General features: G+C 33.8%; 2 protein-coding genes across 2 annotated transcripts in view; one reads left to right on the forward strand and one right to left on the reverse strand.

Annotated features, from left to right (window-relative positions):
• Nucleotides 1–9,625: 9,625 nt before the first annotated feature.
• On the reverse strand, nt 9,626–11,819 carry LOC105627079. The gene is made up of 5 exons (XM_012208359.1): nt 11,763–11,819; nt 11,002–11,152; nt 10,842–10,924; nt 10,228–10,372; nt 9,626–9,828 (listed from the first exon to the last, which is right to left on the reverse strand). The coding sequence occupies exons 1-5, from the start codon at nt 11,817–11,819 to the stop codon at nt 9,626–9,628; spliced, it is 639 nt and encodes a 212-aa protein (XP_012063749.1).
• A 1,734-nt stretch (nt 11,820–13,553) lies between these two features.
• The window catches only part of LOC105627080 (probable ATP-dependent RNA helicase CG8611), a 15,131-nt gene continuing 1,641 nt past the window's right edge, over nt 13,554–27,043 (forward strand). Inside the window, 9 exon segments of the mRNA XM_012208360.1 lie at nt 13,554–13,619; nt 13,779–14,694; nt 14,697–14,902; nt 14,978–15,244; nt 15,320–15,540; nt 15,701–16,283; nt 16,377–16,607; nt 20,667–21,009; nt 25,513–25,714. Coding sequence (XP_012063750.1) covers nt 13,554–13,619; nt 13,779–14,694; nt 14,697–14,902; nt 14,978–15,244; nt 15,320–15,540; nt 15,701–16,283; nt 16,377–16,607; nt 20,667–21,009; nt 25,513–25,714 — 3,035 coding nt within the window.

Genomic DNA, 27,043 nt, shown 5'->3' on the forward strand with positions numbered 1-27,043 from the left:
CCTCCTCCTCTCTCTCTCTCCTCCTCCTCTCTCTCTCTCTCTCTCTCTCTCTCTCTCTCTCTCTCTCTCTCTCTCTCTCTCTCTCTCTCTCTCTCTCTTTTTCTCTCTTTCTAGCTTTCTCTATCCTCCTCCCTGCCGAGGACGTAGGCGATATGGCGGAGGTGCCTGGATTTAATATTTTACACCTCAAATGTTCGGCGCGCGCGCGAGAAATGCAAAACAGCCCGACAGCCACCCTTCTAGTACCTTTCCCCCGCGTTCTCGTTCCCATCCTCGGCATAGCCATCCACAACGACTCCCCCTTTCAGCACGGATTGGATTTAAAACGCGCTAATTTGTCGAGCACGACACGACCCACGCTTACAGACTCTTACGTGTGGCCCGCGTGGGTTTCGCGCGCGCTACACAAATGCGTGTGTGTGTGTGTGTGTGTGTGCGCGCGCAGTGCGACGCGGGTGTGTGCATGGGCCACAGTGGGCCGCATCTAAATTTAAAATCTGCTTTGCATAATGCCCGACCCCGTCGCTGCGCCCGTCGTCGACCCCGGGACCGCCTAATTGCGGGCTCGTTCGAGCCTCGTGTCCCTTCGACACCTACGGCGGCAGTCGTTCCCGAAAAACCGGCTCCTTCCGCCTCTGTCCCTGGCTCACTTCCGTCGCTTTGAATCGCCGAGTGAGATAACGTCAGTGTCTTTCTGTCTTTCGACGGTATATGATCGATACATGTCCCTCTGTGAGGCGAAAATTCGAACGTTAAATGATCGATGCCTGCTTTTTTAACATCTAGATTCTTATGAGTTTTAAGGTGTTAAGAATAAAAAATTATTAAGAATAAGAGTCGTAGCAAACTGGAGAACGTAAGACGTATAAGCAGTTAAACCAAATGTAAAGACCATAAGGCAATAATGTAAGCAAACGCTAAAATGTTTGCTTATTGCTTACATTTCACTGCTTGCGTTTTTATGTGCCACAGCATTGAGGTTGAGTTTGATACATATGAAGCAAGTAGCACAGTGCAATCATAAACGTAATAAGAGCTATGACACACAGAAAAACGTAAGTAGTAAGCGAATTGGCAAATCACAGTGGAAAACGTAAGGCAATAATGTAAGCAGTAGCAAATCAAACATGTTGATTTGCTTACTGATTACGTCTTACTGCTTTTTCTGTGTGTGCTACGGCCTTAAGAATAGACATTTCTATGAATTATCAGTATTAATTTAGAAAATATTTGATAAAGCATTGAGTTGAAGAGAAATATTGATATGATTCAACATTACTTTTTTTTTCTACTCCAAGCACATGCTATTTAATTGTGAGATTAGAAATGCGCAGTCGATTCTTTTACACATATGAGCAATTGCATTGATATTTTCCTTATTACTCTTAATTACTCGTAAGCGAGATTGCTTTGTCTAACAAAAACTATAAAATAGAATTATAATTTATTAATTGTTAATAAATTTTAATATTATTACTGTCTTCAATTGTTACTTATGATACAATGCATAATGGAAAGCATTTTATTGTGTCTGAAGAAGAACAATTAGATTATTGTCGGCATTGATTGGAATAAACGAGAATATGTTAGAAGTGTTTCAATAACAGTGTTTATATCAAATTGTTGCCAAATATTTCTAGCAGTGCTCTCATTGCGATTCAATTCGCACGCACGCGCACTTGAGTGATCGCGTGAAAGCCTGGTAGCGATTTTTACGCTAATTTCCAGCATAGCATCGCGCGTAATGGCAATGCGCCATTGAATGGTAATTAAAATTGCCGCTGAATATTCAGAGCGACCGCTTTAAAGGTGAATTTGCCGTCGGACACGGTACGCCGCCCCATAATTTACATCCATATAAGTGCGTCATTGGCGCGCGATATTGCGCGGCCAATTGCCAACAATTACCAATTACCAATTACGTAGCGCGGTAACGAGGCGGAGCGCGTGCAATTGCTCAAACCGCTGCAAACCGACGTACGTGCGAGAACGTCGATGCCTCCTTGCTCCTCGAGGCCGGAAGTCGATTGAAGGAAACTCATTTCGAACAGTTCTTTCCTGGCGGTGGATAACGATTGCGGCAATTTAGTCCAACGTTGCAACGCAATCTAAACTGATACATCGAGTACGTATTATACGCCGATACTTCGTACAGATCAAGATACAGTATTTCCCCGTAATTGAACACAAAGAAACAAGTTGTTTCTCCTTTGCGGAATAGCGTAGCGTATCATTTTCAAGTGATTACGACGAATTGAAGCCAAATATTTGCTTCTACATTTATCCGAGATTTTATGAACAGTAGAATATAAGCTATTTGATTTCAATTCTTTGAAGCAATTGACAATTTTTATCTCCTTGATGTTGAGATCTAACTTTTCATATAAATAATTGATTTTATTATGCAGTTCTAGTAACTTTAATATTATTGACAGAATACGTTAACTATATTATCTGAAGATTAATATTGATTATTTGATTCAATTAAACTATTATTATCAAATCGTTATTATCAAATCATTGCAAGCTTTATCATGTCGATTGTCATATAAAATAGAATTGTTAATGCTTGGAAAAATTTCAATATACTAAATATATACTCTAAAATTGATATATACTCAAAATATATACTCAAACTCTTAATATACTCATAAACATTTAAAAATAATATTTATTTTGTTATTGTTTGTTATTGCTTTGTTTGATTTTTAATTAAAATAAATTTTATTAATTACGATTCTTTCTTATTAATTTCATTTTTGTTATATTTTTCATTGATAAATAAAATTTAAAAAATTTAAATAAATAATAATGCATCTTGTATATAACTATTTGTTCTTTTTCGGATTTACAAGAAGCTATTGTATTTATTATAACTTAAAAGCTTACTAACTTGATATATGAGTTTATAAACTAATGATACAATTGGGAAGGGGATGATTCTAAAACATGAAAGAATAAATACAAAATATAGAAGACATTTTTTTCATATGAGGTTTTATTTTCAAGAAAATCGATTATATCTTTAAGTATTCGCTTGATATGGATTTAGTTCATAAATTAAAGCATGAGGACACATTAAAAAACATTCATAAAAATTTTGAAGAACAAAATTGCGTATTTTTTGGTATAATAGATTTGGTATAATAGTTATATTTAATATAATATAATAGTATAGGCAAACATTTTCAACAATTTATAAAATAATAAAATTTATCATGCGTAAATATCCTTTTTTATTATGTATTCTCGATTATTCAGTATAATACAAACATGAGACACTATATAAATATGAGATATAATAGTCTATAAGGTCCGTTAAATCGAAACATAGATTACGATCCACTTGATACTACAAATGTTTTGAAGCATTCTTTAATCTATCAGCAAAATTCTTTTTTCTGATTAATCAACCAAATACTTTGAAACATTTGTAGCGCTCACTGGATCTATAATTCATCTGGATCTATAATCACCACATCTATCATTAAATGCATACTGTGTATACAAGCACTGTGTATTTTTATTTAAAAATAATTTATTTATTAAATAAAATCAAATTATAATCAAAAGAAGGCTATAAATCGATTACCTAATTATTGAATCAAATTATATAAATTATATGTATAATGCATAAATAAACTCAATAGGTGTCAACTAGACAGTTCTTTTTATAGTATACAATAATAAATAAATATGTATGTTTTAACAGTATTTTTGCACATGCCTGTAATTTTTCATTCCTTTATGGGAGTCGCGCACCCAGATGTGATCATTGTATCCCTGTTCGAGGAAAAGTTCGTCACGGTGGTCACGACCGAGGTCGTTCCGCGATATGTGCTTAATGTACTATTAAACTCAGCCATTGTGTCGACGATTGTCCATCGTGCTCACAAATTTACTTCCGCCGCACCCCCGTTCGTCGTGTAGGTCCGTCCTTACGGTCTTCAAGAACGAAAATAAAGAAAACGAGCACGTGTCATCCTCATTCCAACGAAGAAGATATATACTAAGATTCTCCCCATTCCGTTCACCAAACCTCTGGTCATCAGTCGCATTTTCGAATTTCTATTCACAGAGGGAACAGGGAAAAAATCGTATATCTCGCGGGATAGAAGCAGCATTCATATGCTAAGGCATTTGGCCTAAATCCCCGAATGATCCTTGCAGAATGAACTTTCCGACATAGAATTTGCACAATTTTATTTCATTTTTCGTAAAGTAAAATTTTCTCTATACTTTTTTTGCGAAGTTTATTTATGGACTATTTTTTTTTATATTTATCGACATTAAATGTCAATTGTTTGCATTTTTGTATTACTAATTGTCCTTGTAATATTCACTTTTTCAAGTAATGCCAAACAAATTAAAATTATGTCTATAATTATGTCTATAAGTCTTTCAGATTAACACATTCTCCTTTCTTGTAGTTATGTAAAACATAACGCGAGACTCATAGGAAACTTTATTAAGTAGAATTAAACAAAAAGTGATAAAAGAAAATTTCTTTATTAATTATTTTTAATATGCAGTCCTGGCGCATGAAAGAAATAAGTTTCAAATCAGTTTATTAAATATAGTGGATTTTCATTTATATATTTATTTGTAAATATGGAGTTGTATATGTCGAAAAAGTGTGCCTATTGATGAAATTGCTGATAAGAAAAAAATGAACAAAATAAATGTTATAAAAAAAACCATGGAAAGAATCTCTTTTTCCCAAAATACAATACGATAATTGAATGTATGTTAACCTGCTCACCAATTAAAAATCGTATATGGAAATTATCTGTATTATAAACAGAATGTCTTGCCAATTAAACGTTTACAAATTTTTAATTTCCTAAGGATGTAGGAAATCTGACACATATATATTCTATAATAAAAAAAAATCTATCCTCAGAATGCTGTATAAACCGTAATATAGCAATAGCTGATGAGATATGATTTTCATTGCAATGAAAGTCGAATATGGCGTTGCAATTTTTATTTTACCATAAGTTATTGAATCCTACAAATTTCTCAGAGTTGTTCAGCAATCACCGAATAAAGGCAAAGCGAAGAACGCTAATGTAGCACTGCAAATTACTAATGTAGCCGTAATTACAGAGTCGATGATAAATCGACTTTCATGAATGGGAAAAGATGAACATTACTGAAGGAAATTGAGATTTACACACGGAAGTTTATTCAGCAAAGTTTATCCGCTGAACATATTTTTAATTATTAATTGTTTGGTACTAAATATTAACTTTTTATTAGCAATATTAATTTTCTAACTCTAGTTAATATACTTAAGCTTAACTACGTGACATTATTTTTGACAATCTGCAATTTGGCTGATTGTTAACCATTTATTTTGTATCAAAATTAATCTAAAATTTTTTATTTTTATGAAATATAATTGCTTAAATTTTTTGCATATAATTACATTGCTTTCTGTGTACGATCATAACAATCGTGTTACGAATGATTGACAATTTTCGGTTCAGTACATTAAGAATTGCATTGTCGAAGACGCGGTTCCCTCTCGTTCGACTATAAATTAATAATCTCAGCTCAACGTTGCGAATATCAATTTAGTGGCGTGCGATGCGCGATAAAACTGAAATAAGGGAGCCGGACGGTCCGCGACGGCGCATCGAGAAGAGTGCATACCTCTTGCCACCGTTACTGGCAGTTTCCTGCGATAACCCCAGCATTATACTCATCCCCGGTGAACGGGACGGGGAATTCACAATGGTCCACAATGACTGGGCCAACATTACGAATTAGGCTCGGTTACGCGTTTATTGCCGATTCCGGTTCGGGCCAGCGGCGTCGGTGCGTCCTTCCCCGCCGACGTCGAGGCGAATCGACGGCCGGGCGTCGCGCCGCTCGACACCGACGCCACTGCCGAGACGAGAAGTATTAGCATTGGTTAGCTTTATGGGGCGTTCAGTTCCGCCGTTCTCTCTCGGCTCTGACTCTGGACTCTGTGGCCCTCACTCATTCGCGAGAGTGAGATGAAGGGAGAAGGAGACAGAGAGCCGCCACGGTGCACAGATCAATAAAATCTGTCTGTCTAGAAAAGTAATGCCAAATTGGCTCTTCGTTCTCCCAGCACGTATAAACGCCACAAAGAAAGCGGAACAACGAGTGATGATTTAAATTTCGTCGATAAGACGCCGATTTCAACATGAAATTTTGGCTGCTCATGAAAAAAATATTATATTTATATCTGGAATATTATATTAATTATCTGGAAAAAATATTTTATTAATAAAATAAAATATTTTATTAAGAAAGAGAAGAAAGTTAAATGTATATTCTGTGTGTGTGAGAACAATCTCCTTGAATGAATAAAGAATGTGACAAAATACAAAATATGATTAATTAAAAATAGAATAATAATCTCTTGAGGATGTCTTAATAACAAAAAATTAATTACTATTGAATTTAGATAACGAATGAATATCGTGGAACACTGCGATTTTTACCGAGTGCGTGTGTTTTTTGTATAGAATTATTAGTATTCTTTTTTTTCTCTGTTTCTCTTTCTTTCTTCTCATTCTCTCGTTGTGGTGACTGGCGAGAGTCCGAGAGAGGGTGGAAATTGGAGCGCGGTAATTATTAATCAATTTCCGTATTAATTGTTTTCTGGGCGGCGAGCTTAAGTGGTATGTTGTGTTCTGGTTCTTGGCAAGCTCTGCCCCGTAACCAGCTAAAGTGTCATGTGAGAAGATTAATTACGTCGCGGCTACGTTTTATGTGTGTCATACGAGCGGGTACTCTCTTCTTCGGCCGCTCGATACGACTCGAAGTAGGCGAGGTCACGTAAAATCTGTTTTGAAGGAAATCACCCAGAAGGACGGTAAAGTTTTGAAGTACAGAAATATGACTGGCTAGAAAGATTTTAAAATGGCAACTCCCGGATCAGAATTTATATCAGATATAATCAATAAATACATATTATATAATATGAATATTAATAATCTACTATGTTTAATCCATTTACGTATTTAATGTCGCTAATTGTGAATAACCTTTCAACGATGTTTCATTGCAATATTAAAACAAATAATTGATGTTTTGTATTGTATTTTGTATTACAATGCTACATATTTTTTTGAAACGGGCAAATACTGGTTAATTATGACTTAAAATAAAGAGGTAAAGGGTTGCAATACTTTTAGCAACTAAGCATGAATCCCGTAAGATGAAGGTCTCATTAAGCTTCCTGCAGAAGGCAAACATTTCTTTAAACAGACGTGACTCGCTGATCGTACTCAACAATCGTCCGGTTCCCTTCGTTGCGCGGGGAAATGAATAAAAAAGGGGTACATGAAAATAAAAGAGATCCGCGGGAATGAGATTTCGCCAGTACTCCCATTCCAGAGCCACGAAAGAGCCAAGTTAGTTTTATTTTACAATCCATCGACTGCAGCGACACGCAGGGGTGGTACCCCGGTCCTTCATCGATAGCAGTCGAGGAATAAGAAGAAAAGAGAGCTTGAAAGGGAAACGGGAAGAGCGAAAGAGAGACAGAGAAAGAGAGACGGAGGAATTCTTCAGGACGGTTGGACGGGCGTCGCGACGGGGGTGGAACGGCTGTCAACTAGTGTTTTAAAAGTTTGCGACAGCCTACAAATTGACTCGCTCAGTTCTTTTTAAAAGCAGCGGCAACCAACCACGTCCCGCAACCCGCTTTCTGTCTGTCCTCGACGCCAAGACCGTGTCGACAACTGAAAAATCCAGAAGTATTACTCCTCGTCACGAGAAAGATAATTTAACAAAATATTGAGCAGATCGTTTAACAAAAACATTTGTTTTTTTTTTTCGTCTTACTTTAATGGATGTATTACTTGCTTTAGGTTATTTTCTTTAGCAACAGAAAATTAATTTAATTTGATAAGTTGTGTTATTTATAAAAAAATATTTGTTTCTAATAATTTTCTGGAAATGAAATTATAAATAGAAATAGAAAATTCTTTTATTAACAATTTATATAACTGAATAGTAGATGTTAACAAAGTCTCGCACGTATATAAACGTTTTAGTTAAAATAAAGATTTAACAAAATATTTATCTGTTTCTAGAGATGGAAAAAAGAGTAATTTATCAAACAAAATTTTAAATCATCTCACATTTACTTTTGAAATGATATGAAATTCAATAATATAAAGATTGCTCCTTACTTCTTTTCAATACACATAATAACAAATATAGATGTTATATGTGCTATTATTAGAATATATTTTCTTGAAAACATAATAGATATGTTATATGAAATTGATACGACAAAATATCTCCAATAAATTGTATCGAGAGCTTTTCTCTATCATCTATTGTACATTTGATCACCATTCTCAAGAGTATTGCGAAAAGTTGTGACCATTCTCGGACAAATCGACCTCTATCTAAAGAGACGGTCGATCCTGTATTGCGAATATGCTTGCGTGCAATTCGAATCCAGGAAGTTTAAAAGTATTTCGACGTAAAACGCGGCCATTTCTCATATTTTCTATGCAAGCACGCTCCGCCGGGGGCGCATTTGATACACTCTATTAGTTGCATCTCCCGACTGATTTATGAAGTTACTCTCCGCATTATTATATATTTCCCCCGTTTCGAAACTGGGATTTACCGCAGCGAAGTTTAGTGGCTCACGTATATTCCATTAGGCAAGGAAGATCAATAGATGTTCTGTCGGCTTAACATCTAAATTCTTAGAAATTTCGTATATAGCGTACGAATAAAAACATTAAAGAAATGTGAATATGATATAATACGAATAAATATCATAATGTTAGAAAAATCATATATTTTTGGATCAAATATATCTACATGTCTTATTTGAAATTTATATATTCGGACACGTTTAATTAAATTTACTTTCATTTAACATGTCCTTATTAAAATTTTATATTTTATCAATTTTTTTTTTACGCGCATGTAATAATTAATGTTTACGTTTTATGTAAAGATTAATTATTACGATTAGTTACTAACAGGACCAAATATTTAACACATCAATCAATTGCTAAAATAAATACCAAAGTAAAAATTATATTAATAAAATAATATAATCCTATGAAAATCTTAGAGACAAAAATTTTTACGCAGTTAAACATGAGAGATGTGTCTATTAAGTAGGTATTTATTTATATTACAAAATTAGTTGGTTCATATTTAGTAAATAAATATGTATAGAGCGCATCTTAAGCGACTCTTAGACGATCAATGTATCACAATATTTGATATTGCACAATATTATTAATCGTCTAAAAGCTATATTGAACTTCTAGATAGTTTTAAATTGTTTAAAAAGAGCATTGATAATATTGTATAAAATAATTGTACTATAACATTGAGCGTCTAGGTGCCGCTTTATAAGTTATAATAATAATGAAGTATTAAAAACTTCTCAGTCTTCTTCCCGTATAGTTCTGTAAATATCATCCTCAATCCTATAAGTTCTGGCAAGTTTACCTCAAGCGGCAAGTCTAGTTATCAGGATACCCAGACAACACATTGAGACATAAGACGTCTTGAAGACGCCAAAGACGTCTCAAGTCTCTCTTTTGGATTCTTTATGTTGTCTGGATAGTTTTGAAATTGTTCATGTTTCTTCATGAACTTCCTGCTATATAGGCAGAATCGTCGACGGATGCGATTGTTCAAACATTGAAAAATTTTGCGAGAGAAAGGACGGTGACTTCGGATTGCTACTCGTGGACGTTGATACAGTATTTAACATGAACGAGCCACAATTTGCATCTCTATCTTGCTCGTTGTACCATTGATTTCGGGCTGCTTCCACGACTATCCAGAAATACACGCTCAACACTGTAATTATTATCAATCTTTGTACAAAATAGGCATTTTTTTTAGTTTAATAAATCAATTTATCTTTACGATAGATTTAATAACAAATCATTAATACACATCATTCATAATGCTAGATGGATAAATATTTCTTTCATTTTTAAATACTTTTGTTAAGATTTCTTTTAGAGTAAAGTTACTTTGATAGTGATTCATAAAAGTATATCTTTTCGATATTTATATTATCAAATAATTTTCAAACTTTTATTTTAAGAACAAATTAGATTAATAACGTTTGTTTATGTTTAATCAACAGACTTCACAAAGGTAATTCGGGATATAGGTATATGTATTCAGAATTCAATTATCAGAATACATATATTTATATTAAATCACAAAAAAAAAGGTTAGAGTACTTACTCAAATAGAGACTGCATATCGTAGTATACCAAAAATATAAGGTAGTTCGTTGATCATATATCATATGATTGCATAGCGACACAGCCTGATCTATTAGGCTACCCATTTGTAAATACATCCAAGGCACGGCAGCCGTATGTCTCTTCTGTGAACGTACGCGGAAGTTAGCGTGGTCGTTAGCGAGTTGAGACAAGGCTATTACGTGCCCAAAATACATCTCGCGGATAAAGAATGTTTGACGAATTTGTATTCGATCGGCGATATCGCTACGACCTTTATCGTAAGAAAACAATGAAAATCGTATACTTCGCTTATGAACAGAGTATTGTAAAAAAAATGTATACTTTGCTACTAAATATTTTGCAAAGAAAGAAATTAAAAAGTTTGTAAAATTTCTCAGAATACTTATCGGAATTTAATAATTTCTAAAATTAACTTAGACATAAATAAATTCAAAATTAAATATAAAGATAAAAAATAAAATATATAGCAAAGTTATCTCTCAAATTAGTTGAATAATCTTCCTTCGTGTCATCATAAACTAAACAGCTTTAGTATAACTTAAAATCGATTTATGAGCAGAAAAACTATTCAATTTTCTTTTAAACACTCACCGATAGCGATCCTATAATGAGGAATATACTCGCTGACAGAAACAAGACTGCATATATGAGAAAACATATCAAGGCACTTTCCGCTAAAATGTACAACGCGTTATTTTGTACGTTTGTGGAAGCAATTCGCGTATTTAATAATAAGCATGTCAAGTCTTACCTTTTTTCTTTCCCACTACGTACTTCTGCATTGCTTGCATCCAATTTAATCCTAGTATAGCCCAAGTCTTGGCAGATTCGAAAAAATCATCATCGCTATCTCTTGAAAAAAACTTGCTTACCAACACGTTTATTAATAAAATCGAAATGGACTGAAAAAAGAATAAATACACGAAAAATTGAATGATTTACAAATAAATATAAAAATATATCTATTAATATAATGATTGATATAAATTTTCAAAACGGCATATCTTTGTATAAAAATATTTCGACAACTATTTAGGAATTATTCTTGTATTATTGTATTTTATTTTTTAATGAAGTAATTTAATACGAATAAAAATATCTCTAGCATAAAAGTAATACAAGAAATTTTCCTTAAAATATATCTAAACTCTAGACTTAAAATAACGTAGAAAGTATGATTAATTAATTTGATTTTGAATTCAATAATAATCATCCATTATATTGACTGCCTCGGCACCGGAAATATTATGTGCCTGCTTACATCAAAGGAGACTGAAACAGATTTTATATTCCACATTGGACTTGATGTGTAATTATTATAATAATGTGACAATAATTATTGTAAACATTTTTCGATATCACATTTCTTTTCTTCGATACGATTGCATTCGATATTAGAATCTAGTTATAGATAATACGTGAATTAAAATTAGACAACACCGCTGTACTATGCGAATGTATGAAAAGAATACGGGAATATTCTACTATGAATACATGAAATCTTGAACTTACCATCGTATATGCTCCAATTATCCTCGTCGCGAACGACACGCCAATACAACGCATCATGACGAAAAAATTATTCGTGTGATCGCTTTGCCTCGCGGATACAAAATGAAACCGGATCTTACGGCGCGGGCGTCACTTTTCGTGTTACCTTGTCAGACAACACTTGCACGTTGTAAAAAGTGTAAACACACGTGGACAGAAGTAAATACACATTTAAAGCGACAATCTCCAAAATATTAATCTCGTTCACGATTATACCGCACGAGCGAGACCCCGGGAACAATTATCATACCTGTTATAATTAACAGGAATAATTAACGCTGTTTCATCCATCGAATAATGTGACGATTGTCAGACAAGAGTCTGATTTAAGCAGATGTCACGAGAATAGAATCGTTAGAATCGTTCCGTATTGTTCGATGTTATTGTCGTAGCAAATAATGTTGCTTAGGTATTACAAACTAGAAGAAACATATCATTGGCTGCGTTCAGCAAAGAAAGCAGCTTTGCAACTATTGTAAAATTCTTGAATACGATTGGTTTATATGTTTAGATCCAATGAAGAACTAAGGGCAAGACCAATCATATTAAAGAATTTTACAACAGTTGCAAAGCTGCTTTCTCTATTGAACGCAACCATTGGTACACCATTGTAATCATGATAATCAAACACATCATCGTTTTATCATATGTTTCTTAATAGAATCATCCTTAAAAAATTGCAAAGAATTTATCCAAAGGAAATTATTCTTAGAAATTATATTAAAGTACACTTTATCAAAATTTAAGTTTCGATTGTGTATATGTATTCACTTCGTTTTATATAAAAAACTAAACTTTGACTAATCGTTTTAATTAGATTATAAAAATTCTATGTGTTTAGAAGAAAAATATTGCAGTTGAAATTTACATGATTTTTATTTCCAGAAAAAATAGGAGAACGTACATTGTATTTATAAATTACTTTAACAATAGATAATAAACAATAAATAATAAACTTTAGTGTGAAAAATATGTAAAATAATAGCAAATTTATACTTACTTCAAATTAAAAATTTATATATATTTATTTAAAAATAAAAATCTCATAAATTTAAGAATTTAAATAATATTTTTCATATAATTTATTTATATGTATATATACTCTCCATATATACATAGATACATATATGAAAATATACGGTGTATGACATACTATGTATATATATTAAAAAAATATGTATACATGTATATGTATCTACATAATATGTTAATATATATATTTATATATTATATATGTATATTGACATATTACACATAACTATTATTTAAAAAAATAATATATAATTATTCTATAAAATAATATATTCTGTATTAAGCATAATCGTACATTATGCAGTTCCACAAAATACAAATATATATTATATATTAATATAATGTTGTACAATTAATAATTAATGTCAATTTTGATAAAAGAAATGTATATATATATATATGAATTTCATACAAACACTATAGTCTCGAAAACACTGGGCCTGTTCTTTTTAATTGAACTTCTTGCACGGTTCATCTTTCTCTTTTTCTCTCTAACGTAAAGAGAAAAGGAAGAAAGATGAGCCATGCAAGAATTTTAACTAAAAAGAACAGACCTACTATATAATCTCTGCTCCGTTCTGAGATACGCGCATGCGCCAGCATTCACGCAGTTCGCCACATGTTCTTTTTACAGCGTGGTAGATGTTCTTACTTTACGCGTACTTTATTTTTCCACTTATATATCTAAGAAAAAAGTGATTTGTGATAAACAACGTATTAATGACAATTCAAGACATGGACATCTGTTTAAATGTAACGGCGGGTCCAGCTGTCACAATGAAAAAGGTAGGTGCTTGGTTATGGTTAGATTATAGGTTAGGAAAGGTCTATAAACACACTGCATATGTGCAAAGAATTTGTATAGATTTTATTCAATTGCGTGTAGAAAATTGAAAACGTAAGAAAGAGGTTGATGCATAATGTAAAATAAATGTTTGTATTTAGAATACACTGAGAAGAACCAAATCTTTCAAAACCTCGATTAAAAAGTTAAAGAATCAATCTTTCCATAAAGATGCAGTACTAAATAGCAAAGAATCAAGAAAAACCATGGATACGCAAGAAATAAGGTACAAAAAAAGAATAAAACAGAAGTCATTATCAGCTATCTTTGCTAAAAAGTTGAAAGAAACAAACTCTGTCTGTCGAAACGTACTACATCCTCAAATTCTATCTCAAAATAAAGATCTAACGGCAAAAGCTGCAAAGCCAAAAAGAATTGAACAGTCTAATGTAATAAGCAAAAAGAATGTGAAATCTGATAAGATTTCTTCTACTGTGAACTTTGATTCCATAAATGAATCAACTGTGTCTTTTACAAATGCAATAAAAGAACATATTGATAGAACCCCGTTGGTGAAAAGGAAAGATAAATCAAAAGTTGAAAATCAATCAAAGAAATCATTTTCCACTATATTTTCAAGTCAGTTAAAAAATCAGAGTGAAACAGATTTATTAAATTCGACTGAAAAACATAACATTTCTAAAAATAATTTTAAATTAGACAAGACATGTAAAGTAATTAATGAATTACCAGTTTTAAAATCTGATAAGATTCCTTCTACTGCAAACATTGATTCCACAAATGAATCAATTGTATCTTTTACAAAAACAACAAAAGAAAATGTTGGTAGAACATTGTTAGCAAAAAAGAGAGATGATTCAAAAAGTGAATCGAAGAGATCACTTTCTGATATATTTTCAAATCAATGGAAAAATCAAAATGAATTAAATGCTCTAAATTTAATACAAAAACATGGTATTTTTAAAGATAATTTTAAATCAGATAAGAAATATAAAGTAATTAAAGAATCATCTGTTTTAAAAAACACAAAGGAGACAGATATCTTGAATAAAAAGAAAAAAAAAGAAGTAAAAAGAAAATTGTAAATAACAACAAAGAATCAGACGAAAATCTAAAATTAATGCACAGAGCTAGTGGAAAAATGTCCTCTTTATTTGGTAATAATCCCGACATACCAACCATAGGCCAGCGATTTGTAAAACCTGTAAATGAACCAGTTTTTACAGAGATTACTTTCGCAGATCTCAATATTCATCCATATATGGTTAGTATTTACGATAACAAACATTTGCAAGGAAAATATTTGCAGCAAAATAACAATTTATAATTCTTTTCACAGATATCAAATTTAAAGCAAAATATGAGTATAACTAAAATGACAACTGTTCAACAAAAAGCGATCCCTCAAATATTCTCAAATAAGGATGTTTTAATAAGATCTCAGACAGGATCTGGAAAAACATTAGCGTATGCTTTACCCATTGTTGAACTCTTACACAAAATTAGACCTGAACTTAATAGAAATAGTGGTTTATTGGCTCTTGTAGTTGTTCCAACAAGAGAATTGGCCTTGCAAACGTATGAGTGCTTTATTAAATTGGTTAAAGTAAGTTAGACGAATAAATTTTGCATACATTAGCATTTATTAGACATATCAAAATTACATTTTAAATAATTTTAGCCTTTTACGTGGATCGTACCAGGTTATATAGCTGGCGGGGAAAAGAGAAAAGCGGAAAAAGCTCGGTTACGTAAGGGATGTAATATATTAATATCTACTCCTGGTAGATTATTAGATCACATAAAACACACAAAAGCATTGAGATTAAATGATGTTAGATATTTCGTGTTAGATGAAGCTGACAGAATGCTTGATATGGGATATGAAATGGATATTTCTGGGTAGGTTTCATATTTTTTTTATTTTGCAAAAGGAGCATATTAATTTTGTATGTAAATTAATGCAATTGTTATTTAATATGTTAATAATAAGAAAGTATAAATAATAACGTGAATATAATTATAACGTTTAGTTATAATAATACGTTTTTTTGTAATTTAGGATAGTAAGTGCTTTGAAAGTATCATGCTCTAACAATGAAAAAGAATACGACGCTATGAAAATATTTAGACAAAATAGTAAGAAGATATTTACAGATGAAGAAATTAAAGAAACTTTAAAGGAAGATATGAAGTTCAAAACAGAAGAAAATAATACTGACAGTAGTAAAAAGAAACAAATATATCATTCAAGCGACGATGATGATAGCGATCATGCCGCTAATAGTATTGTACTATCAAAAAAAAGGAAAAAAGATATAAAGCATTCCGGCATAAATAAAAAATCTGATTCGACAGTAGAAAATATTCAAAACGTCAAGCAAGATTATGACAATCAATTGAATAGACAAACAATTTTATTGTCTGCGACTTTGACACAAGCTGTTGAAAAATTAGCGGGTCTCACAATGCACGATCCAATTTTCGTTGACGCAGCTAAAAACAATTTAGAAGTGAGCGGGGGAGATACTAATGCGATTAATGAAGATCTAATAGTTCCGCAAAGTGTAATTCAGAGTTACATAGTCACTCCGCCCAAATTAAGAATGGTCACTTTAAGTGCTTACATCGCCGGGAGATGTCAGGTAAGAAAATCTCCATATTATCAATAATATAGTTTTGTTGTGTTGATTTAAGATTAGTGGACAAGTAGCATTTTCCATTTTTTTTTTCTATAGACTCCTGGACAGCATAAAATACTGATTTTTATGGCTACGCAAGATATGGTAGATTATCATACCGAAATTTTGTCTTCTATTCTTACGAAATCAATAGACGATGATGACGAAAACTCCAATCCACTGGTTGATGTAGAATTCTTTAAACTACACGGTAATATGATACAGAAAGAAAGGACAGAAGTTTTCAAAACTTTCAGCCAAGCGAAAAGTGGAGTACTATTGTGCACAGTAAGTTTTATCGATAAAATACTTGAAATGTTTACGAATATATTGTGAACGTTGAATTTTTATTCTTTTGCACATTATAAATATTTTAAATTTCTTTATTTATTTACTCTTAAATATATATTGCACGTATAAGATGTTTTACTTGGAGCCAATATATATATATATATATAATATATATATATATATATATATATATATATACTTAAAAAAAATTAATTATTATATAAATAAAAATAAAAGCGTATAAGAGAGATGGGAGCGTTGAAAAATTAAGAGAGAATAGCGACGAAAGAATAACAACGGAAGAAAAGCCAAGAATATCTGTCGGCACTCCCTGAGCTGTAAATTACTTCGTGGCTTATTCTTTCAAGAGGGAATTTAATACCTCTGGACCCACGCTGTGTTCGGAGGTTAAAAATTATGCAGACGCATGAAACCTTCGTAATGAGTATAATTACGATCATTTGTCTGTTCTCTGTGCTTCACAAAGTAATTGTTTATAGAAATCCAAATTTTGCAATAACAATTTTTTCCTATTATTTTTTTTGATTAATTACTAATAATTACTAATCTCCTGTGAGACTCAAATCGCGGGACTCTCCAATAAAATCTTTGATGGGAAAGTATTTCTTATTCGAATCGAAAAGTAAACACAAAATATTTACCTGTTTGTGATAGATCACAGAAGTGCCTGTTCCACTAATTGCATTCCGCAAATAGCATAATTAATCATGACGCGATAATGTTTGCGAAGTAACGGATAACTTTCTTTCTCCCCGCTGCTAATTATATTCGTATTACATTGGCCAAATTAATCTGATGTCGAATAACAGAGCAACTTTCTGATTCACATTGAACTCTCGGTGACTGCTTTAACTGCCGTAATTACCGGTGAAAGCGATCGATTTCGTCATTAGACGCGGGGATAGATTGTCGAAAATAAAACGACACAGCGAGTCTCATTTCTTCATCGACCAATTTAGATTTTAACATGAAATACTGTTATAGCACTTTCACGTGTCTAAAAGTAGTCTAAAAGTATCGCAGATATCGGAAGAACGCGTATAAAAGAAAGAAAAAAAATATTAAATCGCGGCAGGCTTTGCAAATTATAAACTTCACGATCGGCGTCACGCAAACGAATGACAACTTACGCATCGTGAAAATTAATTCTTTTCCATCAGGCGATTTCTTTCTTGTGAAATCGATGACCGATTCGAAAATTTTGAAGTTTCGCCGCGGGCGCCTCTCGTTAAGCTCTATACTTTACAATTAATTAACGATCCATTCTTTCAAATTGCGCGTATAACGAATCGCCCTATAAAGAAGATCAAAATCTACAAAATTGATTCTGAATATAACGGATATTCATTCGTTACACTTTATAGCTTTCTTTTCTCACAGTTTTATTCACTCTGGGATTTCGCATATGCCATAACAAAACAAAACAGTCTCTGACAAAACAAACTTTGAATAAAGAAATTACTCGTGTGAATATACTTACTGTGATGAAGCGAGGCAATTATAATATGTAGAAAGACTAAAATTATGATCAAATATATTTTATACTTCTTTAGAAACATACAAATATATGATGTTATTTCATTATTAAAAATTCTCAATATTTTATGACAATATAAACATTAATCAATTTATATATCTCTAACGTTTTAATTATTCTAGTAAGAAACTAATTCTCTTGAATTATAATATTTATTATATTTATATATTATTTTTTACATATTTTTTTTAGTTGCGTTATGCTAATATAGATTAAAATAATCTTTAACTTCATGATTCTTGATTATAAAGTATAAGGAATATTTATATATTTTATTTTTATATTTCATCGTTTATGTTTCTATAGAATTATCCTGTAAGATCATTTTTAATTTTAACATTTTGAAAAACCGAATTTAATTCTAAATCTACAACATTTACTTTTGTTGATTTTAAATATTTAATTGCATTTAATTGCATTTAATCGTAAAAACAAGTAGATTTATCATTTATTAAAATATAAAAAATCAAAAATATTAAAAATATGTGAATAATTACGCTGCTAAGAGCATACTACGAGTTTACTTGTTATTAATAAACCGATGAATCCCAATTGCATGAACATATTGACATAATTGCTAACGTTGGAGCAAACACAAGAGGGAGAAGGAAGAAAATGGAATAATTTATTGTGTACTTAGAGAGACATCGGGTATATTTAACTTAATGTTGACCAATGGAATGTGCGATAGCAACCGCCCACGTTTTACGGCGTCGCTACTACTACGTAGGTTTTACGGCCGCGTTATTAATTTTCACGTTGAAAAACCACGAGGGCACCCGCGGCCGGAATATTCCGCGGCTCTCAGCGGTGGTGGATCCGGATCCACGATGTGATCTATGGCCCGAGTGAGATGTTTTGAGCGGGCGATCCGTTCTCGATCCCGCGGCTCACGATCCCCGGTCCCTTTCTTAAACGATCGTTTGTCTTAATCGCCGCCATCGATCGCTCTTCAGCGTGCCGCTCTCTTTATGTGTGTTGAAATCGGTGGCAGATATCGTGCGCTTGTAGCGTTTTAATGTGCCAAATGCAGTTGCTATGTTTATGAGTGCTGTACACGTAATTACTTACGTTAAATTTTAGAGAAATGTTCTTTAAAAATTAATTAATTTTAAGTGATAACTTAAACCATGATATCATTAATTAGTTAGTGATAAACTAAATTAGTTAATATTAAACATTAAAAGTTCAACTAATTTATATTATTTTTTTTTATGTATAATAGACATTCTGGAACTATTTTCACTATTCGTGTAGGTTAATTATTAATGTGTTTTTGTAACACTTTTTAGTTTTGCGCGAAAAGGAGGATTTTGGTAAAATATTTAACAATTTTAATTATATAAATGTAGATTTAAAAATAATTTTGTTTAGATAATCAAAATAATTATGTAGAATGCTCAAACTAGTTGCTGGAATATTAAAACTTTTTGTAGCATCAACTCTTCGTTTTATAGTTATGTTGATTATCTCACAAAATTATTTTCAGATCTATGTTTATAAGTTAAATTTTTAGATATTTTTCATACACGAACGAAATGTTGTAAAATTCCAATATTACAAGTCGATTTTTCCTTTCATTCAGTTTCCTCTTTTTGTTTTCATTGATATTTTTAATCGCACGAAATAAATAGAAATTGTTTTATCGATATTCATCAAGCGATAAAATGTAACGGAATCATGGGGCGAGTTCAAGAGATTTGGTCCGATCGACATTTATTTCGATTGGTTGGGGGGTTCCTTTCTCGTACTCTTTCACGCTGGCGCCCGGATCGCGCCGTCGTCGACGTATGTTGAATTAATAGCAGGAAAAGATGTAATAAGAATACACGGATGCACGTCCGTATCGTGCCGCGAAAGAATTCCGGGGTGCCACGACGCCCCCTACTGATGGTCTGGGATTAGTCCTCGGGGCCCGTCAAGCGGAGAGGCCCGGTGAAACTTTCGCCGCGGTAAATCATCGCTAGCCGAACGTCGAAATCAGGGCTGTGCTCAAACGTTCGCCGTTGGGGTCTCGCAGCGGGCGCTCCCGCTGCCAGCCGTGTGCATTCACGTCGCCACAAAACGAGAAATCGCCGCGGTTTGTAAGACATTTGTACCAGCAGGTCGCAGACTCGCCGTTGCCGCTCTTGTTCGTGGAACGAGCCACTTCTCGTAGAGTCGGAGAGCGATAACTACCGAGAACATTGTCTCGGACAAATTGCAGAGAAATGACAAGGTTCTGGTTCTCATCCAAATTGTTCAATATCACATTCGAGGTGCTTTGTACTTGCTTTGTACAGATCTAGAAAAGATCTGAAACTACATCTTTTTTTATAGAATATACGCGTGATGTAACTTATGAATAATTACAATATATTATTTGTTGTAAACAGCAAATTTAGATTATTTTTTATTCTTATGTTCAATACAGGCTCTTTGGAAAACATTTGACGTGCAAATTACCAATTAAGTCCAGAGTGTGTAAGAAAAAATATTTTTTCTTTTCAATTGTCTAGGATGTCGCAGCTCGAGGATTAGATATGCCGAAAGTAGATTGTGTTGTTCAGTATACCGGTCCAATTTCGGCTAGAGATTACGTTCATCGAATCGGTAGAACTGCGCGCGCAGGTTGCTCCGGTACGGCGACAATCTTCTTAACGCCCTCGGAAATCGAATTCGTACGGATGCTCGAGTCAAGGCGCATCAGAATCAAGCAGCAGGACATGAACGATGTCCTGGATAAGCTACTGGGACCTCTTTCCAAGCACAACTCCGTGCAGGCAGCGGCTGTCGCCCTCCAAAACGATTTCGAAGATTTAGTACTGGAGAATCGGCAACTTGGTGCAAAAGCGTGTAAAGGTAAGTGCAATATTTTACGATTCGCGCTACGTAATAAAAGTATATATTTTTTCTTTGATTTTATAAAGTTATTAGTCATTTAAGATTTTAAACCAGATATGTTGCCTCGGAAAGAATCGAAGTATCTAAAAATTTAGTTAGATGCAGATTTGAAAATAATTTTATTGAAACATCAAAATAATTATGTGGATGCTTAAACATTGATGACAATATTACAAAAAATTTTAACATTGTAACAATTAGTAAATGTCCTACATAATTATTTTGACGGTTCAAACAAAACTATTTTCAGATTTGTATCTAATTAGATATTTCAGCATAATCATTGCTTCCGTATGTATGAATTTGGTGATACTATAACATCAATTGAATAATACGATAACAAGGCATTTGTTGTGTTAAAATAAATAATTATATAATCCTTTTCTAGTTATTAACATATATATTTCTATGTATATTTTAAAAATGCGCGTACAATAAAAGCTTAAATCTTTGCTTTCGTGAGAGGCAAAGTGTTGATGAGGAGTTGCGAAGGATGAGTGAACATCTACTTTGACGCAGTTGGATTGTAACGAAAGCGAGCTGACTTTCAGGGTAGACTAAGCCAATTCCAGCGAGCACCCCACTCGCATATAAAGCAACCCCTACGCGTACACGTTATGGGGCTCTTATTCCGTCTCCCTTCACATTTGCCTCGTTCGCCACTTGGATATTTACATAGTCTACGAATGAGGAGGGATGATCCTGTTTGCTATGCTATGGTTACTCTATTAGGGTCGTTATGGAGAAGAATTTATTTGCTGCAATAATAAATCCATTATACCCGGTCTAATACTCGTGAAGTAAAGACATTAGCCCTCTTCACATTCACGATGATTTTTTTTCCCGCAAATCTATTTGCTTTTCCATATAAATATCGCCGTTAACTTGTTGCTTTCTTAAATCTTCTTCTTGATTATTCAGCTTATTTATTGCTGAAGGTAAACTTTGTCGGTTATAAATACGAATATGTATTTAATTCTAAATTTTCTGTTACCAAACATGAAAAGCTTTAGCAAATTTCTGCTTGTGAAGCACTAATAGTGACATGTATAAACGAATTTTGCTTATCTTAGAAGATTATTTTTACGAAAGTGCATTAACGACTGGCGTTACGTCAATTGCCATAACCGCACAAACGACGAACATTTCCAAAAAGGAAATTCGGGACCATTAATCTTTTTAAGAGGTTTTCAAGCTTCGAAATTATCCCGCATCAGCCAAGCTTTACACGAAGGTTAGCCACGGTTTTTGAGCGCTTAGCCGCCCCAGATTTGAGTGACGTTACACAGCTAACCACTTGACCGTTCCTCCGCACGTACTGAGTGATTGATAGATTAATTGCTGCCGCCGTTCGTGACCTCGGTATTGCACTTTTCGCATGAAAACCGAGGGAGCGAATGAGAGGAAAGCAGGAAGTGGATAACAAATTAGTTAACATCTTTCGATATATCTACTGAAATCATTTGCGTTTATTGTCTGTCATTCGTTTGTTCTAATATATGCTCATAGCAATAAAATAATTCAAAATGTTTGATAATTCAAAATCTCTTGTAACAAAGACGACGAATAATATTGAAAAATATTTTTATTGCGAAATATTTTTGTTTATCTCATGTATAATAACATATTATATTTGTATTTGCTAGTATTGATTATATTTTTCATAGATTTTTTTTACACAAATAAGAATTATTTTCAGATATTCCAATATTTTTTTTTATTTGCAATTTTATTGCAATTTTATATAATCATGCATTTAATATAAGCTATTTTACATTTTATACAATTAAACTGAAAAAAAATTAGCTATACTTAAATCAGTGTGACATCAGACATAATACAAGGCAAGTATAGGAATTAAGATCGTAAAAACGTTCGTACAACAGAAGCACAATAGAAAATAGCGCAGCACGTGAACACATTCTGCGTTCTTTGCGACAATTCCGAAATTTATTTAATTCGCAACTGATGCGAAGACCGGTCGACGAGCAGAGAAGTGGAAATCTCGCTAATTCGTAATATTATCACCCCAATAGAGCCGAACAGTCTTCAATAGCAAGTACAGCTCTATAGAACAACCCCCGAACAGCGACCCTTGCCACTAACCTGGGAGATTCATCCCTCACTCCTATAACTCATATATACGATTTGAGTCTCGTGTCGGTCGGCTATATTCCATTCGTCATAATTCTCTGTAAGTATTTTCTTAATATTATAACTTAGCAGAAATAGCATATAATAATTAGATCGTAGATTTGATTTTATTTCAATTAAACTTACTTGATTTAAACTCAGGATAATATACGTAAATTTAAATACTTGGTATATTTAATACTCGTGCAGATTTAAGATGGCTATGAATTTCTCTGTATTCTATTTTTCATCAGTTTATAATCGAGATTTTATATAAGCACTTGTATAAACAAAAATTTATATATTTTTATATAATTTTTATTTTTTCTAATTATTGTCGCGACAATATTGTGACGATGCTGAGCTAATCTCACGTACTCGTCGCGAGTTAGATCGAATTCGCTGTATATCGTTCGCGCGCCTTTCACAGAGGGTAGCCGACACAATCCAACCACTGAATGTGACTTCCGCCAAAACCACTTACGCTTTGTGGCGAGAGACTCTTAACAATGCGATACAGGATACAAATACAATAAGACGCAGTTACATCACTTAGGAACAATGCTACCCCACTCTTATATCCCCGTTCTTCCCGCCACTCTAGCTTCTCAGTTAGACACCGCCCCCACGTGTGATTTATGTGCTAAATGGAGAAAAACATTTTTCCCTTTTCAACGCTGACACCAAGCCACAAGAAAGACTCCAGCAGTGTTTCTTATGCGCAGAAGGGAGGTGCCGAGATTGGAAGCAGACGGAAATCAGGACGGAAAACGTTGAGACATCAGTCCTATCGCGAAAGAATTATGAAAATTAGAGATACTTATGAAAATTAGAGATACTTAGATGAAATTTCCACTTCAAGTGGAACGTGTAACTAAATCTATTTGGCCATATATAAATCGTGTCCATTATATGTTAAAAAAAAAATAGATGCCACATCTATACACAAAAATACGATAACATTTAATTTATTTGAAAACCGACGATTAAAAAACACGAGATATTTTTTCCTGTTTTGTATTTTATTCCATTATTATAACCATTTATATAGACGTTATAGACTACGGTCTACTTAATGTTATAAACATTCTTTGATCAATTAATAAAATTTTTTCTTCTGATTGTTTATTTAAATGATTCTTCGAAGTATTTTTGTAACATTAAATGGATCGCACCTGTAGTGTAATAATCTTACGCGAAATATCTTCGCTGCTAAAACACAGAAATTTAAGCAATTTGTGACGCTCGATATGAACAACTGGAGGCCAAATTTATCCTCTCTATGGAGAGATTTTTCACACGGAACCAACGGTGTGCATATGTCGAGTTCTCTTAGAACCACAGATCCCCCGGGTTTCTCACCCGTGCGCACAAGCAAGAGACGTTAAGAAGGGACGCGAGGGTGACTATTAGCTGCAGCACTTGACTCGACTACCCCCTCCTCACCGTTAATGCCTCTTAATAGCCCGCCACGGGGCGCGCACACACCCCACGGAATCGCGCAGTCCAACCCCCGTGGAACCACCTAATGGAACTGCGATTAATAAGGGCGCACTACATGTAACTGATCATTACATCCGAGAATTGCACGTGACCTCTTAAACGTAGACGAGATAAGTGTACTTGACGCGGCATTTCTAAATTTTATCCGTATTTTACACGTATTCCATCTTGAGAGACTACACGAATTTAGTGTTTTCTTATTAATTGCAACGCACATTTGCGTAATAGTTTGTAATGAGTTATGACAAAAGTTGCGATTAATTTGAACACATACACAATACATATTTATTTCTCTCATAGAAATATAGAATAAAAATAAACTGCGCATTCCTATGAAGTTTACACTTTAGAAAGAGAGAAATAACTTGAAGTATATCACTCTCTTTCTTTCTCTCTTTTTCTCTAAAGTATTAAGTTGAAGAGAGATGCGCTGATATGTTCAATTCTTTCTAACGCAATACAACAGTTAAGATCAAGATATGCAATCTATACTCTATACTTATATCTATGATTTCTCTAAGCACAATTGAAAGATTCCCTGGAAAAACGTTGTAATTATCATTATTATGAAAAGTAATGGAAAAACGTTACTTAGAAAAGCGTTGCATGTTTTTTTTATTTAAAAAATGTTAGATGTAACGTTCTTCTGGGAAGCCCTTCAATTATCGCATTTAATAATAATAATTGTGGTACACACATTTTTTTATCGTACTTGACGTGTCTACAAATAATCTGATGCATATACGTACATATCTGCAATTGGAAACAATGAGTAGGTGGAAAGATAATTGTTTTATTTTACATAAAAATCTTTCTTTTCTGTAGCCTACGTCTCCTGGATGCGTTTCTATTCAAGTTATCCGCGCGATATGCGCGAGATATTCAATCGAAAGGCGCTTCATTTGGGTCACTATGCCAAGAGTTTCGCGTTGAGGGATCCGCCACAACGAATCGGCGGAATCGGCAAGAAGCTATACGAAAAAGAAATTTCGAAACCCAGGCATAATAACCGTTTATCGAGCAAGCCGTAAGTATCAGGATTTCGTTTCTTTTTTCACTTGCGAGATGTGAATATGTTTCACGGAGCTATCGCCCGGATTAATCTTAAGGTTGGATGAAAATCATCGAGTTAAGCGATCCATTCTCAAAGTCCCGTTCGTTTGTCCCTATCGAGGCGTCACGTATGGGCATGATTTCGGAAGCGCACACTTCGCGTCACGCACAGTTGCGATAGACAATATGCTTCCATTTTGGGAGAGGACATCACGAATGGTCCGGCTGTTGATCCGCTCAGCTGACGTTTCAGCCGCGCGATCGCGAAGCCCATCGTCTCCGGAGTGACGGTATTAATGACGGATTCACGCGTGGCTTGGCGTGTTAACCGCGACGCACATCCACTAGTCCTCCTCTCTCTCGCCACCCACCCTCGCACGCATACAGGCGTAGGGTACGTACACCGTACTGCACTACGCCGTGTGCGGGATAGCTCGGCTCCTGGAGAGGTTGGACACATCAAAACTGTCGCTCTGTGTCATCCGTCATGTACGACGAACGGGCGGACGTGTTCTACGGTGGCTGGCAACCATAAGCCGTATGGCTCTCATCGTGTTCGTCCTCGTTGTGATCCCCGTTCTCCCCCGGGCCGCATTCCCTCCATCTCACTCCATCTAATTCACGTTCCTCTCACTCGCTCACGAGACAAATGTATCTCATTCCTTCTCTGCCTTTCTCTTTCTCTCTCTATCTCACGTTCTACCTTCATGCGGTGTGCATTTCACATGGCACTCTGCTGGCTTCTGCCCTTCTCCAGGCTTCTCTCCGTTTCTCCTCTCTATCTCTCTCTATCTCTCCATTGTTCATAATTATACAATACGGCTATTAAACAGACTGATGCGACCGCCACTTCCGGTCGTGGCTGCGCCATTTACGGAAACTACGGGACGAGCACGAGCCTCCCTCCTCTCTTTGCCCCCGTCGCGTTGTTTCGTCTCGCTCGTGTTCTCGAAATCCTGAAACTGTCACCTACCTACCCATTCGCATACTTCTTCCCCGCTCGCGTGTGTGCCCTCTTGCGTGCCCTAATTCTTTTTTACACGAACGTTTCTCGCCCTCCATTATTCTACTTTCAATGTTTTTTACTGACATAATTTTTAATACCATATAAATAGGATATATTTTACTACAATTTTTCTATTTTTCATTTTAAATATGAATTTGTAGAGTGCAATTAGTTATGAATAAAAATATCTAGTCTTATCATAATTAAAATATTTTACATCTGTTGCTTGCAATGTCTTTGATTTATATATATATATATATATATATATATATATATATATATATATATATATATATA

Source organism: Atta cephalotes (genome assembly GCF_000143395.1).
Source record: "Atta cephalotes unplaced genomic scaffold scaffold00008, whole genome shotgun sequence".
Taxonomy (NCBI): domain Eukaryota; kingdom Metazoa; phylum Arthropoda; class Insecta; order Hymenoptera; family Formicidae; genus Atta; species Atta cephalotes.